The 17,168-nt window shown below is 39.6% G+C and overlaps 1 protein-coding gene across 1 annotated transcript; it reads right to left on the reverse strand.

The window, feature by feature from the left end:
* Positions 1-158: 158 nt before the first annotated feature.
* LOC125232969 (synaptosomal-associated protein 25-like) lies at positions 159-14,252 on the reverse strand. The gene is made up of 8 exons (XM_048138827.1): positions 14,230-14,252; positions 6,109-6,187; positions 3,825-3,866; positions 3,310-3,358; positions 2,775-2,892; positions 2,381-2,518; positions 1,468-1,611; positions 159-516 (listed from the first exon to the last, which is right to left on the reverse strand). The coding sequence occupies exons 2-8, from the start codon at positions 6,184-6,186 to the stop codon at positions 492-494; spliced, it is 594 nt and encodes a 197-aa protein (XP_047994784.1). The 5' UTR covers position 6,187; positions 14,230-14,252; the 3' UTR covers positions 159-491.
* Positions 14,253-17,168: the final 2,916 nt, after the last annotated feature.

A 17,168-nucleotide genomic window follows, 5' to 3' on the forward strand; every position in this document is an offset into this window, starting at 1 on the left:
ATGATTTTTTTTTGTGGATACCTAAGGAATTGCGTTGCAAATTACTAATAAAATAAATAATCCACTATGTTTTTAAATATATGTAAATATTTATTAAATTTTATAGGGTTAAGTCTTAAATTTGGCGTAAGCATTCAGATTATTTTTCAATTATTTAAGCACCCACACAATATAAACCATCACAAATTACGAAATAATTACATCAATAAATAAAATGAATAATAAACCTAAATTATATTTTGTTTATTTTTAATTACTAAATTAAAAACGAATAGATGTTGCATGCCCTTTCTAATATATTATTAGCTTGCTGCAACTTAAAAATCGTATAGGTACTTGTATAAAAATAGCGACTTCACTTTCAAACGCGATATCAAATGGTGACATAAATAGCTCTACAATATAATATTGGTTAAAAAGTTATTGTCAGTAGATGAACGTGGGCAGTGTTTAATTCTTCATAAGTTTGTGCGCTCTCTCGTTGGCTATCTTCAATTCTTCCACATTCGAATCAGCCTGCAAAAAGACAAAAAAATCTTACTACACACATTGATTCACTATGACTAAGGGCCAGTTGCATCAACCACATTTGATAGACACATCATCGTCACGCAGCAGACGACTATGGAACTTCCCGTACAATAAAATTTAACGAACGCTTTAACGGTGACAGACGGTTTAATGCAACAGCCCTAAGATTGACTATTACTCCCAGAATTAGGAATCCAAACTGTTACATCAGTATTCATAAAAAGCCTCAATAGAATCGTTCCACTTCAAATTTAATAAATCTAATGGTCATAATTGTGACGTTATCTGGGTAAAGGGACCTTATTGTTGATGGCGCTTACGTCCCGCGGCGTCGTATTTGTATACGAACATCGCTCATAACGCCGTAAGCGCCATCGACAATAAGGTTCCTTTACCCAGACAATGTCACAATTTTGTAAGTTTGGTATACCTATCAAAAGTTTCAAGATATCATTGGCAGAGAAAGTAAATTGACCTCGTTTTTTCAATCTGACGTCCGGTATGGCTCAGTCGGTAGTGACCCTGCCTGCTGAGCTCGCGGTTGTGGGTTCGAATCCCGGTAAGGGCATATATTTGTGTGATGAGCACAGATATTTCTTCCTGAGTCATGGACGTTTTCTATGTGAACATGAACATTGAACACCCAGCTCCATCCTGCTAAGCTGGCTGTTCTGGTTGCACTCTTCGAAGTCCTCTAGCTTGTGAAATACATGAACACCCAGCTTACTTACCTTGGTGTCCATTCTCCTAAGCTGGTTGTTCTGATTTCACTCTTGCAGGGGCCTATTTCTCAAAACCGAAAGTTACAAGCGGAAGTCTCTTTCCGACCTGTTATATCAGACATTGACAACCGCTTGTAAATTGTAACTTGTAGCTTCGAGAAATGGGCCCCTGGTCCTCTATCTCGTGAAACACATGAACATCCAACAGCCTTACCTTGATCTCCATCCTTTAAGCTGGTTGTTCTGGTTTTCGAGCTCGGAGCTGATGTCCAGAGCCATATTCCTCAGGTTCCCGATGTTGGTGCTCACCTGCACCATACATTCTTCCATCTCATCTTCCATAGCGTCGTTTGTTATCCTGAAAGGAAATTACACAGTCTTCAAATGACTGTGAAGTCTAAGACAAAACTGACAGCGTCGACATGTGAAATAGCCGTATGTGACATGCCCTTTTTTATTTCGAATTACGGGACCCTTCTTCAGTATGACCGAGGTTTTTTTTTAAATTGTTATTATACTTATTCATTGGCTTACTCATGGCCACAGATTAGCCGAGGCGAAAAAGTGACCTAGGATGGAACTAATTCGATAGATGGATGGACTTTACTCACGGCAAGCTACATCAATCACTGAGTGTTAAACATTGAACTAGTTTTGGATGATTATTGAAGCATCTGAGGACACATAACCTAATTTTTATTTGGTTTTAACCGGGATGAATCTTTTGACAGAGAACGCCAACCAAATTTAAGCTAAAGAAATTCCGTCCGAGAATGCCGTCATATTTGTCATATATTATAGCACATCGAGGGTTTACTGGTGAAACCCGATAAATCGAGATAATTTGTCCTTGAAATAACAACATTGGAAATTGCACATAGTTCGAATTTCAAAAACCAGTTTGCTCAACTTATCGGGTTTCACCAGTAAACCCTCGATATAAGGTATTACGAATTAATGTCGAAGGAAGTAACAGGAAAACCGAGGAAAAGGTGGTTGGACTGCGTGAAAGATGATATATTAAACGTAAACAAGTGAAAGATGAGATGACGGGCGACAGAGAGGAATGGAAGAAAGGAAGGAAGGAGTCTGGGATAAGGGCAGGCCTATAAGCTGTTGATACTGACCTGCCAATGTATCCGGTCATAGGTCCACAAGCGTTTCGGTCGTCGGTCATTACTCGCGGTGGTTGGCTACTCACCACCACCTTGCCGTCGTTCTTGCCGTTCCAAACGGCGTCGTCCGATTTGTTTTTTGGGGGACCTCTGTAATCAAAATAAAATTGGTAAGAAATTAAGGAGCGTATTTCGCATTGCGATGAACCGAAGGTGTGAAGTTTTCGAACCACAGACTTACCGCAAAAGCGGATGTCAAAATTACCTGCCTATCTATTGCAAAATATAGGTAAGTCTTTGACTAAGAAATAAATTTTGTGCTGCAGCAACCGGGCTTATTTTTTAAATTCTGATTTTAGGGAACATATTATTTTACTGTAGAATGAAATATCAATGCTTTTTGTACCTTTTCCAAGGGAGTGTGCAGAGCCCGCACCACTTCTCCATCTGCTTGAGACTCTCTTTAGCTGTGTTCATGTCGGAATGCACGTCGTTCAGTCCCCTTTCGATGTTATCCAGCTTTTCTGTGAGGTATAATTATAATATTTTAGAAACAAGAATTGCAATGCTGCCAATGCCAGTACCTATAGTTGTAAAATTCTGAACTTCTAGTATACATAATCACATTAGGTTTTAGATATGATATGGATGATTTGAAGTCGTGGTCCTCAATTTCAAAAACGTATTATAGATGGGCAAACTGTACAAGGCAACTCATACGATCGATATGCAAATCGTAAAACGAAACGAGTAGATACATTTATAGGTAAGTAAATAACACAACCCATTCTTTTCTGTACCTATACATGGAGTCCTCATATCACAGCTCAGAAGCACTCGCAATATAATGCCAGGTTAAATATAATTATTAAGGCAGGCTCCTAGAATACATCTATTCGTACTAATCATTATAAAACATTGAGGAATTAAAGGGGGTTTACCTCCCTGGTCGTCAAGAGCGACAAGGCATTGTATGCCTGCTTCCTTGCTCTAGCAGCATTAAAAGAAGGGACAAGTGTCAATATTCACTAGCAGGGCTAAGATGCATGACTGTTTGCCATTTGTCACCAGGTCTGTTACGTTTCAACAAGATCGTAAGTGCAAAAGTGACGCATTATATGACAAGTGACAAAATGTTGTACGATTTTATTATGGACCCCTTCAGCAAGATTTGAAATTGTAGCGTGCAGTTTCTATAAAAAGTGCAGTTGATTTGCAGTCCGTTTGTATCGCCCGTTACATGTACGAACACAAAGTGGAAACATTTCATCAAGTACATATGTAGATGTTTTCTCTCGCTTTTGTGTCTCAGTTGGGAGAGTAACTTTTTCTTGGATGGAAGAATGTTTTGAAATATGCTAAGGCGTCTAATCGCACTAAAAGCACATAAATATAGAATAACTAATAGACTATTAAATATTATAATAGGATTGAACATAACATTTTATAAAATTACCTCTTCAGTAAGTGCCAATAGATGGCGAGTGGCGTCCAATGTCTGAAAAAAAAAGCGTTTGTACACCAAAATCATTGCGAGTAGATAACCATCAAAACACAATGTCGTTGACTACAATAATATCATGACTCATGAAGAACGAGTGACTGATGGATCGAAAAAGAGACTTTTCCATATCTAAAATACGTATTTAGGGGGATTATACATAACTTATGCAATTCTTATACTACCCAATTGAAATCTACAGATTTTAGCGAAACCAGTCCAAATAAATGTATAAAACTAAAACAACTGAAAATAGCGCAGTTATTTAAACCTGGCACACCTCCAAAATTGTTCCAGCTGTGCCAAGCGACCTACACAAAATATAATTTATTGTTTAAAATCGTATTAACCACAGAAGAAATAATAGTACCATCGTAGGGTTGTTCAGACATGCATACATGGTTCTGCAGAACCACTTGTTGTTACCAGACATGTAACAATATTATATTGGAGCTCAACAAACACACCTCTACCCCTCGTTAGACATCAGAAATGATAAATGTAATTTTTTGTAGAAATAAAACTTTACGATTATAATAGTGAAGTTTACCACACCAGTCGTCAGATCGGTAGAAGATGACCTTTCATTGATGTTTAAATTTTTGTGGTCTCGCGCGCACTCGCTTTGGGGAATCGAGCGCAACTTCAATAGCCCGCAAGAACGCCACTGTAGCTATCTTGATAATCACAAATAATCACAACAATGTGGGTAGGCTCTGAATGAATGAAACAGATTAAAAAAGTTTTTATTAGATAATTATCAGAAAACGGGTTAGCGTAAATGTATCAATTAGACATTAGAATCATAAGTACCTAAGTAATGTAGTTTAATTAGATTAAGTATGAATCAGCATCAAAATTGTGCAATGGTTTCACAGTTCTCCGACCGCCTTCAAAACTTGTTTTTGTAGTTAGATTAGATAATGGCCACCAGCTGGTCGGACAAGTGTGTTGCTGTTGCTACCTACCTTACACAGTAGACGATAAGGAAATAATAGTGAGTGCTTGCATTCGCCAACAAACTGTCATACAGCTTGGCGAAAATACTATAATTAGAATAAAATACTGTGTAACCTTTTTTGAGTAAATAAATAAAAATAAAAATAAAATATGCTCGGTAATGGTCGTTTCCATATTTCCTGGCATGGCGCAGTCGGTAGGACGTCGAAGAAAAGTCGTCTTCAACCGATCGGAACTGTGTGCGTAGACAAATGAACAAATGCTCACGATAATATCTGTGTACACAGTCAAATGCACAAACGCTCACGAAACACTCACGTATCTATTCTCTATATTGGCGCGACAGAGCCAGACTACATTTCTGTGGCGTTTCGCGTCGCAGAAATACCATTCGGCTAAGGGGCCTGTTTCGTAGCTATCTATCTCTATCGCTCTTGCATCAATACGCAATGCGCGACAGAGCTAGACTGCATTTCTGTCGGCGTCTGGCGTCGACGATTGCCGTTCGGCTACGCTGGTTGGTATGGTAACCTAAGGCCGTTTTCACATTACCCGATCGGATGTAGGATGTCGGACCGACATCCTACATTCGATAAACGCTTCCGATAGTGTCGGATGTCGGTCCGATAAAACGCATTGTTCCAAATCAATGAAGTATGATTTTGTATGAAAAAAAAAAATGGTTTATATTTAATAATTATAAGCACTATATCCTAAATATTATATTGTAAAATTAAGATAACGAGCATGAAAAGCTCAGAGTGTCAGGCAAAATCAATAATTTTACATTCAACTATATCTACTAAAAGATGAAAAAACTAGTATCCGCCATTCGGACCGATGCATTACAACCTTTTTTTTAGTGGGAATTTTCAACTATTTTTAAATTTCGATTATTAGCAGCTGTTTAATAGACGCCATTTTTGTCACACCCACTACTACAAACGTATATATACATTATATACGCACACAAACAAATAGGTATTATCGGCCGACAACTGGCGGGGGGTCCGGCATGCCAAAAAATGTCGGAAGCGTCCTGCCGATATCGGCAGTTTCATGGTGCCTCGGACAAAAACTGTTGTAGGAGAGTGCCATCGGCATTAAATCCGCAATTTTTGCGTTTTATATCGATTTTTAGTAATAATGATCTATTAAATACATAAATTAAAACCTGAAAGCGCATAAATCTTACATTTTACATCCTTCCTACATCCGATATCGGATCGGATAGTGTGAAAACGGCCTAAGGTACCCTAATATTGTTACAGGAGCTGACCTTGTTGGCAACAGCTCTGGATCTGGCTTGAATTTGCTCGAGCTCGCTGCCGTGTCCTACGCCTTCCGCGGCTGCCATTCTGAAAAACGAGGTAAGCGGATTTAGGATGCTTGCCACTTAAAAAACAAATTAAATTAGAAAACAAAAAATATTAGTGATATAACACTATTAGTGTGTGTAGTGTAGTGTTTCTATTAGTCTTAAACTCTACAAAACTTTATTGGTAACTGTCAAAAAAATCCCACCAGTGATCCTTATTTATTTATTTAATCAAAAAGTAACACAGCATTACAGTTTACACCAAGGCACTGTGAAACTACAAAATACAAAACAAGACTTACAAAAAAACTACACAAGACATACAAAAAATAAACAAATTAAACATTAGATTTGGCCGACGACGTAACAGCGTGGCTCCGTTGCGTCGCCTGACTCGGCGTAGGATTCGGCGGGTTTATATGCGTCATTAGATATTAAACGTAAAAGTTTGGCAATTATTGACTGTAAATCTATTTGTACGAGCCGTACACCTTAGATGATATGATTCTTGATAGTTGATTGTAATCTTGATAGAAACACTGATTTTGATACAGTTATAAATTTATTGATAACCAAGGTATATTGAGTACTAGCTAGGAGCACGTATAAACGTAAACTAATGCATAAATCGATGTATGGCGTAATCGCAAATACAGCAATTAAAATAAAGTCATTATTATATTAATTTTAATGCTGACGCGAGAAATGTGCGATGCTTGCATTGTACATATTCCCGGCCAGGAGATGAGAGATTGATAAAAGATGCTGATATATTATTCTTATATAAATCTGATCATTACAGCGAAATGTATTGAAATAGAATCAAACAAATGAAATAGAATTTAAGTTGCAGGGAATTATTTGATAGAAGTAAATCCCCTAAACATAGAAATGTTTGTAGAGTTAAGCGCAGTCGCCGCGACGCGATGATCTTGTCTCTCAGGGGATTGTCCATTGTGGTGGTGCTCGGTCGCTGATGGGATAGAGCTGCGGCCGCTCTCCCGGGGGGCGGCGGCGGCGGCGGCGGCGAACGGAGGGGTGAGGCGCGCGACGAGTGGAAACTTGTAGTTTATTATGACATCAATCCGTACTGGGAAGGATCAGAACTATTTTCCAAATACATCAGACACTTGGAAAATATGTGTCACGCCCTCGAAAATAAACAACAGTGCAACATCGTCCTAACTCAACTGCGCCATAATTGTGCTAAATGTTTCTCATTAGCTCTGGTCAGGTCGATGTCCTTCTGATATTGTTCGGCAAACTGTTCATCGAGCACGCCGAACAGGCTGTGAGCGACGTTACCGACGCCGTTGAAGAAGGCCCTTCTCTGTCGTGGGGACTCGTCGCGTTGACCGAGTAGCATGCTGTCGTAGTATTTTAGTTCCGAAAAGGCGTGGCGCCCACTTACCAGCGGGTAAGTTTGCGTCGTGAATGATTACGACGTCGCCGATCTCAATGTTTGGCTTGAGTTGTGTCCATTTACAGCGTGATTGTAGCTGACACAGGTATTCAGTTTGCCATTTCTTCCATATATCTTGGAATATTTTCTGTGTTAGGCGCCACCGAGTGCGTTCGTCCCTTTCTGTTTCAACGATGTGGAGAGTCGGCCCGCTCGATAAAAAGTGTGCCGGCGTGATGTAATCCAAATCGTCAGGGTCTTCGGTCAATGCGCACAGGGGACGTGCGTTTAAACAACCTTCTATCTGTGCCAATAGAGTCGAAAATTCTTCGAAGGTTAGATGTTGTTCTCCCAGCACTCGGTGAAGATGATGTTTGAGACTCTTCACCGCTGATTCCCACAGGCCTCCTGCGCTGGGCCAAGAAGGAGCGTTGAAGTGCCAGCTGATGTTCATATCGCTGATGGCGTTGAAGAATGATTCATCAAGCGAAGCAGTGATCTCTTCATATTCTCTTCTGATTGCTTTGTTGGCTTTAGTAAAATTTGTGCCATTGTCACTGAAGATGTGACGTGGTGCTCCACGCCGGGCGGACATCCTCCGTAGAGCGGCCAAAAATGATTCCGAGCTTAGGTCTGAAACCAGCTCTAAGTGCACTGCCTTTGTCGCCATGCAAACAAACACAGCAATGTAGCCTTTAGTCGTTTTGATGCCGCGACCTTTGCTTGCCTTCACTGATACGTATCCCGTATAGTCAACACCGGTGTTAAAAAACGGCCTTGATGGATTTGATCTCGACTCAGGTAAGTCTCCCATGAGTTGTGATTGCTTTGGGGGTTTCTGCTTGAGGCATGTTATGCAACGACGGAGGCGATTTTTTGTAGCTCTATTACCTCCTATGATCCAGACTGATTCTCTTAGCTTCGAGTGAGTGAGTTTGGCAGTTCCGTGCAAAGTAGCTTTATGTGCTTGATCTATAAGCAACTCGGTCAAACGACCTCTATGTGGAATGATAAGAGGATGCTTCATTTCCCAGCTGATGTGTGCGTTGTGAAGGCGTCCTCGAACGCGTAGCATTCCATTTTGATCCAGGAAAGGTCTTAATTTCACAATATTGCTTTTTAAATGCACTGATTGATTTGTTTTCAAATTTATTATTTCATTTGAAAACTCTCTTTCTTGCACGTACTTGATGATTCTATTTTTAGCTGTGTTTAACTCGTCAGCTGTTAGGTAACTCGAGCTTTGCTGACGCCGCGAAGCCACTCGTAGTATCCAGGCGAGTACGCGGGTGCAATGAGTCATGTTGCTATGCTTACATATTAATTCATTGATAATATCGCCGTCTGTTTGTTGACATGTTACCGCGTGGCTTTGTTTTGATATTTTAACCTCTTGATCCGTAGTGAACGTGGGCCTTTTTTGATTTTCACTGTATGATGACAGCCAGTTTGGTCCATTCCACCAAAGATGGTGTTTTAATAACTGCTGGGCCGTGATTCCGCGACTAGCGCAGTCGGCCGGGTTTTCTTCGGACTTGACGTAGTTCCAACAAGTCGGTGGTATGATTTTTGTAATTTTCGTAACTCGGTTAGCTATAAATGGCTTCCACTTGCTAGGTTCGCCGTTTAGCCAGCCCAAAACTGCTGTACTGTCAGACCAGCAGACCATTTTGATTTGGTTTTCTGACAGAGATAGCTTGACCTTCTCCATGAGGGCTGATAGAAGTAGAGCTGAACACAGTTCTAGTCTCGGCAAGGACACAGCTTTTTTCGACGGTACAAGTCTTGATTTTGCTGCTATCAGTACCGGCGGCGGCGGCGTTGCTTTTTTGTCGTCGGTGGAGATAACACGGCAGTAGATTGCGCATGCGTATGCTTTAGTTGATGAGTCACAATAACCGTGTAGTTCGATTTCTTGATTCTTGCAGGTATTTATCCAACGCGGGATTTTGATATCTTTGATAACTTGGAGGTCTTGTGAAATTGTGAACCATTCTTTCTTGATATTTTGGGGTATTTGATCGTTCCATCCGATGTCATTTGATATGACATTTTGAAACAGTAACTTCAGTTTTGTGGTTACTGGTGACAGCCATCCCAGAGGGTCAAATACTCGTGCTATATTCGACAGCAACTCTCTCTTCGTCATTGTGATTGATGTTTGAGTTGGGAGTGGTGCAATTTTTAGTTGGAAACTGAATACATCTTCCTGAGGATGCCAGCGTAGACCCAGCGTTTTCGTTGTTTCTTGATCTTTAAATTCGAACGTTTCTTGCTGATCTTGAGTCTTACTAGCTCCTTGCAGTAGTTCGGGCGTGTTTGATGACCATTTGCGAAGATTAAATCCTCCTGATTGTAATAAATTGATCAAATCTTGTTTCATTTTCTTCGCTGATTCGAGATCGTGACAGCCGTGTAGCAGGTCATCCATGTAAAAACTCTCTTCAACGACTTTAGCCGCTTGAGGATAGTTGTGGCGTTCGTCGTTGGCCAGCTGTCTTAAAGTCATCATAGCTAACCATGGAGCAGCCTTGGTGCCATATGTTGTTGTTGTTAGAGCGTATTCACGGAACCTTTGATGTTCATTGTCTCTCCATATGATTTTCTGATATTTTTGATCTTGAATGTTCATACCAATCATTCTAAACATTTTTTCAATGTCTGCCACGTACGCGACCTTGTATTGTCTCCACTTGATGATGAGTGACAATAAGTCGTGTTGTAAATTGGGTCCGCTGTACATGATGTCGTTCAGACTTGTCCCATTTGACGTTTTGGCAGACGCATTGAAGACCACCCTATGAGATGTAGTTGCTGACTCAGGTCTTTTCACGCAATGATGTGGCAAAAAGCACTCCTGTGTCGAGTTGGATGGCCCGTCGACTTCGTCTGTACATTCGCGCATGTGGCCTAAACTAATGTATTCTTGTATAAACTTCTTGTACTCCTTTTCGATATTTTGATCCTTTCGAAACTTCATCTCGAGTTGCCTGAACTGTGCTATGGCTATGTTCTTTGAGTATCCAAGCGCATCTTCCTTCTCTGGCTTCAACGGCAATCGAACAACATATCTTCCGTCCTCTTGTCGAAAAGTAGTTTCGCGGTAGAAGTCTACACAATGTTGATCTTCTGATGACAAATTTGATGTTTCATTGATGTCTTCAATGGTCCAAAAGCGCGAGATATCACTCATGTTGTTGACGATGGTGCAGCCTTGTTGATACGATGGCAATGGGACCTTTCCGTTAATGATATACCCGAGTTTCGTTTTCTGGGCTACGGGGAGGTCATCGTCTTTTACTATGGTTCCATTTTGGACGATTTTGGCGTAGATTTCTGTTCCTAATATGATATCAATCTGTCGGCTGATGTTGTAATCTGGATCTGCCAGTGGTAGTCCTCTTAAATATGACAAATCGGGCTTGACGAAGGTTTGATTCGGCAGTGGCAGAGTGAGTTTATTCATGATAAATAACTCGGCGTCAAATTGAAAGTCACAATGCAGTGATGACAAAGTGACGTTTATAACGCCGTTACAGGAGTTTCCATTAATTCCCAGGCCGTACATAGTGTCATCACAGCTTTCCCGGGGTATTTGGAGAAGTTGAGCCGCAGCCTCCGTGATCAATGACATCTGTGCTCCAGGATCAATAAATGCCCTCAAAGTGTGATAATTTCCATCTACTGCCCTTACTTTGATGAGGGCGGTAGGTAATTAAACTTCTATATTTTTTCTACATTCTTGCGTAATACTTGCAACAGTTTTGCGCTTATTAAGTGGGTCGGAAGTCTCTTGTTTCTGACTGTAGGCATCATGCACGAGCGTGTTATGTCGTTCATGACACGTGCGGCATCGACTCGTTGAAAAACATTCCTTATCGTAATGATTATAAAGGCAATTTTTGCATAGATTCAATCTTGCTATAGTGCTTCGTTTGCTTTCTGGTCTTGCACTTTGAAATGTTTCGCAATCAAATATGCCATGATTTTTATTACAAACCGGGCAATGTTTTCTTTGATAATAACTTGATTTAACATCATTTGATTTATTTTGTGATAATGATGAATCTTTTATGCCCATAAATGATTTGTAATAAGGTTTTCTTGGTGCTTCTGATTGCTGAGATGTTTTTGGTGTGTCCAACTTGCGGCGGCTCGCTTCATATGATGTAAATTTCATTTCTAGAAAATCTAGGAAGTCCTTTAAGGTCGGCAAGTCACGTGGGTTCTTCAATGATTCGACGTACTCCGTATGACTTTCCGGGTCCAATTTTTGTGATAGAATATGGACGATAAGGGGATCCCATGACACGATGTCTACGCCTAGGTTCCTGATGGCATTTAGGCACTCGTTGGTGGTGTCATGTAGGCGCTTAATTTGTTGATATGATTGTTGTTGCATTGTTGATAGCGACAGCAGGTTGTTGAGGTGTGCGGTGAAAATTAGTTTCGTGTTGTTGTACCTGTGGTTTAGGATATCCCAACAGGTTTCATAATTTTCTGAGCTGATGTTCAGATGTTGAATGAGTTTTTCAGCTTCACCTTTAACCTTATTTTTCAAAAATTGCATCTTCTGTGCATTAGACATCGAGTGGTTATGATGTATGGCTTCATTAAATAAATCCTTGAATGAAACCCACTGTTGATAATTTCCACTAAAGGGTGGGATGTCCATGACGGGGTTGATTTTTCACGGTGGACCATGGACCATATTTTGGAATTGATAGATTTTTTCATATCGAGGAATTTCTTCTCATATTTGCAAAACGTTTGATTATAAGTTTCGTCGTCTTCGAAAAGTTCACTGTCGATGTCCCAGTGAAGAGTGTCAATAGTTGTCCAACGAGACTGAACTGATTTAAGTAAATCTTCCAATTCCCACTTTTCATTTACTGTGGAGAGGTCGATGTAGTGTAGAGTACGTGCGAAGGCCTTGAAGTTGCTCTGTTGCTTTCTCATCTTTTCTGACAACTTGGCAGCATCGACGCTTGGTTTTTCGGTGATATTGAAAATAGGTGCAATTGCGAAAGCAGAATTGATTGTAGCCTGGGTGGCCGACCTTTCTTGATCTACAGATTGATGGGTAGGGACGGCGCGGCTTTGAAGATCCGATGGCCCAGGTTGATTTTCTTCATTTTTGGTTCTTTCTTCAGCCCAGTTGGGCATCTCTGACGAAGGGAGTGGTGAACGTTCTGTTGGTTTTGGTGAGATTGGTCTCGGTCTCGGTGATAAGGCAGCCTTTTGAACTGTATCCAAATGATCAAGCAATACAGACCGAGCTGATTCGTAGAAGGATTTGGTTTTGATGTATGTTTTTTCGGCAAAAGAAGTGCAGTCCTCGTTCTGGAATTCTAATAACCTTGCATGATTGCTTTGAAACTCTTCCCAGAACCCGTCGAGGCCGGCCAACTTGTTATTGATGTTAGACATAGTCCGACGGCTTGGACCATCTTTCTTGTAGTTCTCAAATAGCCTGTTCATATTGGCCATGAGCTGATTTTGATCACTGCAAATCGCTTCCATTTCCTTGTCTAAACTCATCTTGATATATTGATATGTAGTAGAGTAGATTGATAATTTGATAGTGAGTATTAATCAAATATTTGACAATACTGTGGCCACTGATGTATGATATTGATATTGATTACCTTGGTTAACTGATTAAAAATTGATGATAATTTGATAATAGCTGCAGCACTATAATGATGATTTTACAAGTTCGAGATTCCTCTTACTTGAATTGATAGTAGACGTCTTCTGTTGATCTTGATATCTTCGATGATGAACTGATTTTTCTATGACAATGAATATAGTAAGGCTTTGATGATTCACTACGCCTGTTTCATCCGCACGGTGAGACCCGCTTGTGGGAGGCCGATTGGACGAAATCACTGTCACAGTCACTGATGGCTTCGAAGGACCATTAAGATGTACGAGCCGTACACCTTAGATGATATGATTCTTGATAGTTGATTGTAATCTTGATAGAAACACTGATTTTGATACAGTTATAAATTTATTGATAACCAAGGTATATTGAGTACTAGCTAGGAGCACGTATAAACGTAAACTAATGCATAAATCGATGTATGGCGTAATCGCAAATACAGCAATTAAAATAAAGTCATTATTATATTAATTTTAATGCTGACGCGAGAAATGTGCGATGCTTGCATTGTACACTATTAGTTTAAGCTTTTTTTTAAATAAATTAAATGAAAAAAAATATGACTGCAAAAACAATTGAAATTCTCAATATTTTTCACAACACTTTTTAACCCCGACGCAAAAACGACGGGGTATTATATGTTTGATGTGTCTGCCTGTCTGTCTGTCTGTCTGTCTGTCGGTGTGTGTGTCTGTCTGTGGCATCGTAGCTCCCGAACGGATGAACCGATTTAGATTTTTTTTTGTCTGAAAGCTGATTTAGTCGGGAGTGTTCTTAGCCATGTTTCATGAAAATCGGTCTACTATGTCGCGGTCGCGGTTTTTTCCAAAATTTTAATTCTGTGGTTAGGTTAGTTCAATGAACCATTCATACAAAATATGTGTGGTAGAATGTGTTGGAGGTCTTATCGTGGGTTCAAACCTGGGTTGTGATACAGGTGCAGTAAACGAGCAAAACAATCGTCCTCAACAAGTGCTTTGACAAAAGATTAAGGCAATATAATATTACTTACTTGTTTAATTTCTTTTCAACCGCTATTTTTTCCGCTACGTTTATGAAAAGAAAGTTTTTAGATCACAGATATCCTTGCTACTGATGTACTGAAAAGAGATGCGCAGTAGAAAAGTCAAAGTGATGCGCAGACATCGGTCTAGACATGTTTACCACGACTCATTCTGATGTTCGTCATACGTACAATCGAGTCCGTTTACATCAAAGACATATGTAACTCCGTATAGACAGATAAAGTCTAAGAAAAAAACGTACCTCAGTACCATACAGAAAAAGGCACGGTGGCCTAGATGGCCACCTTTTTTGTTACCAGATTTCTATACATTTTCGGTAACAAAAAAGGAATGTTTCATACAATCAACCTAGGACATTTTGGGAAACAGTGGATCTTGCTCAGCATCATGGACTCTATCAGCCTACCAATTTTTATCCAAATCGGAGACGTGATTCAAATGTACAAACTTAACGGGAATTGCTGATTAGCGATTTTATCTATACATCGTTAAGTCGTTAAACGGACTATCGATTAACACATTATTATGATAAGTTGATAAGGGCATATTAATCAAAAACATTGTTTACAAGGCTTCGTAATGATATCATTGTGACGGCGAAGATTAGTGTCTAGGTTTATTAAATTGTGGGATTAGGTGATCGTGGCAGATCAAGATCTGGGTAAGTAGCCGAATGGCACAAACGCTCACGAAACGAAACGCTCGTAGATATCTATCTCTATCGCTCGTGCGTATTATCGCAACAGAGCCAGACTACCTTTCCCGGCGTTTCGTTTTCGTTTCGCGTCGCAGAAATGCCATTCAGCTATGGCACCAGATAACTTTTTAGGAAAATATCGCGTATGGAAAATTGCGAATAACAATAAAGTCAACCATAGTCAACGAAACTGATATAAAAAGGGTCCTGCATTATGAGGGTGTAGGTAACATAAAAATTAAAGATAAATAGTGTTCTTTAAAGGGTTAGAAATATGCTTAAATATGTGAGGTACGTCGGCTTTAACCTGGAGCCAAAAAGATTGGAATTCCCTTTAAACATTTATATCTTACTAGCTTTTGCCCGCGGCTTCGCTCCCGTTAGAAAGAGACAAAAAGTAGCCTATATCACTCTCCGTCCCTTCAACTATCTCCACCTAAAAATCACGTCAATTCGTCGCTCCGTTTGGTCGTGAAAGACGTACAAACAAACAGACACACTTTCCCATTTATAATATTAGTATGGATTATCAAGTAGGACATTAAACTAAAAAAAAACTTTGTGTTTTCAGGAAAGACAACTTTTATGTTCCTAAGGCCTTGCACCAACCACTTAACTCAGCAATTCCCGTCAACTTTGTACAATGCCACGTCAGCAAATTTTAATTGATCCTATTTTGTTACCAACATTTAGTAATATAATTCGACTTTCGTAAGATATATATACAGGATAATTGTTATAATTAAGAAAATATAGATACTAGAGAACCTTAATGACGAAATAAAACTTAATAAAATCTCAATTCATTAACAAAATCTTGGTAACAAAATAGGAATTAATAAAAACAAATTTAACTTTTCCCTTAATTTTTGTACAAAGTTGACGGGAATTGCTGAACTCAGGGTTAGTGGGTTGTCAACTGTCAAATTCCACATAAAATGGTGGGTTAACCCTCGGGTTAACTCTCCATTTTCGTTGATGCAAGTGGCCTGACTCACGGTTAGTGGGCTGTCAGCTGTCAAATTCCATATAAAGTGGTCTCCATTTTCGTTGGCGCAAGTGGCCCTAAGCTATTTATTTACGTATCTTCCCACTTATTTATAGATTTCAAATCAGCAATATGCGGAATCGGTTTTCCTCGTCACTATTTGTTTAAAATAACTACATAACATAATGATTAGGGAAATCCAAACAGGATCCGTAATACGAGGAATTGCAGCAATTTGCATCAAAAACGTGACTAAAGTTGTAGGTATACCGATACCACCTTCATATCCCAAAAATCTATTAAGACCGCGAAAGCACAACCTTTTAGCAGCCCCAATTACACGAACTGTAGCGCATAGAAATTCACCAGCTGTGCGGGCGCTAAATCAGTTGAACTCGTTTCTGTCATGGGCTCCAGAATGTGATGTGTTTGCAAGCAGATGGATGATTGTGTATCAAATGTGTCTGCGGTATTGTGAGGTGATGGACGAAAGGTGATCGTATTTTATATATGTTTGTTTCTTTTGTTAATCACCTAATAATATCTAAACTGAATTGTACAGTGCTTTGGTTTCGACTGTAATGCTGTAAATTATGTTTACAATAAATAAATAAATAAATAAATAAATACATATGTATTCAGAAAACTAAATTGGAATCACATAACATAACCGCCGTCATAAACGTACCTACTTACCGTCACCACTCACCAGTCGCAAATATTTGAGCTGACGGGGCGCGCAAAATTATCTGAACACGCCTTAAGCACGCCACAATTTCGTCTCAAAAATTCATAATCTTAAAAAAGATTTGTATGCAACCTGTCAGTTCAATCTGAAAATTTTATCAGTTTGAACTGACATATCTTTTTTTAAGACTGTCTGACTGTCTGTGGCGTGCTTTGAGAATAGAAGCGAGTTCAGATATTTGAGACCACCTTGACCGCTCCGATAATTTTACTCGTATGAGATAGCGACTGTACCTAAAATCGCAGTAACGTTTATTGAGAAAGATTCGACAGGTCTCACTAATTTTCTCAGCGATTAATCCTTCCTCAGTTTCATCACAGAAATACATGCATCACAAAAATACATGGATCGGAACTTAGGAACCATTGGCTTAATAAGCTGGGAACCGACTACGATAGAAATGTTTATCCTTGAGAAAATTAGTCTTGCAAAAAAATTATCAATCCGTAATAATCTTGATCGGAGCAATTTTCAGGGAAATTGGTTTGACAAA

Source organism: Leguminivora glycinivorella, chromosome 13 (assembly GCF_023078275.1).
Source record: "Leguminivora glycinivorella isolate SPB_JAAS2020 chromosome 13, LegGlyc_1.1, whole genome shotgun sequence".
In the NCBI taxonomy this organism is placed as follows: domain Eukaryota; kingdom Metazoa; phylum Arthropoda; class Insecta; order Lepidoptera; family Tortricidae; genus Leguminivora; species Leguminivora glycinivorella.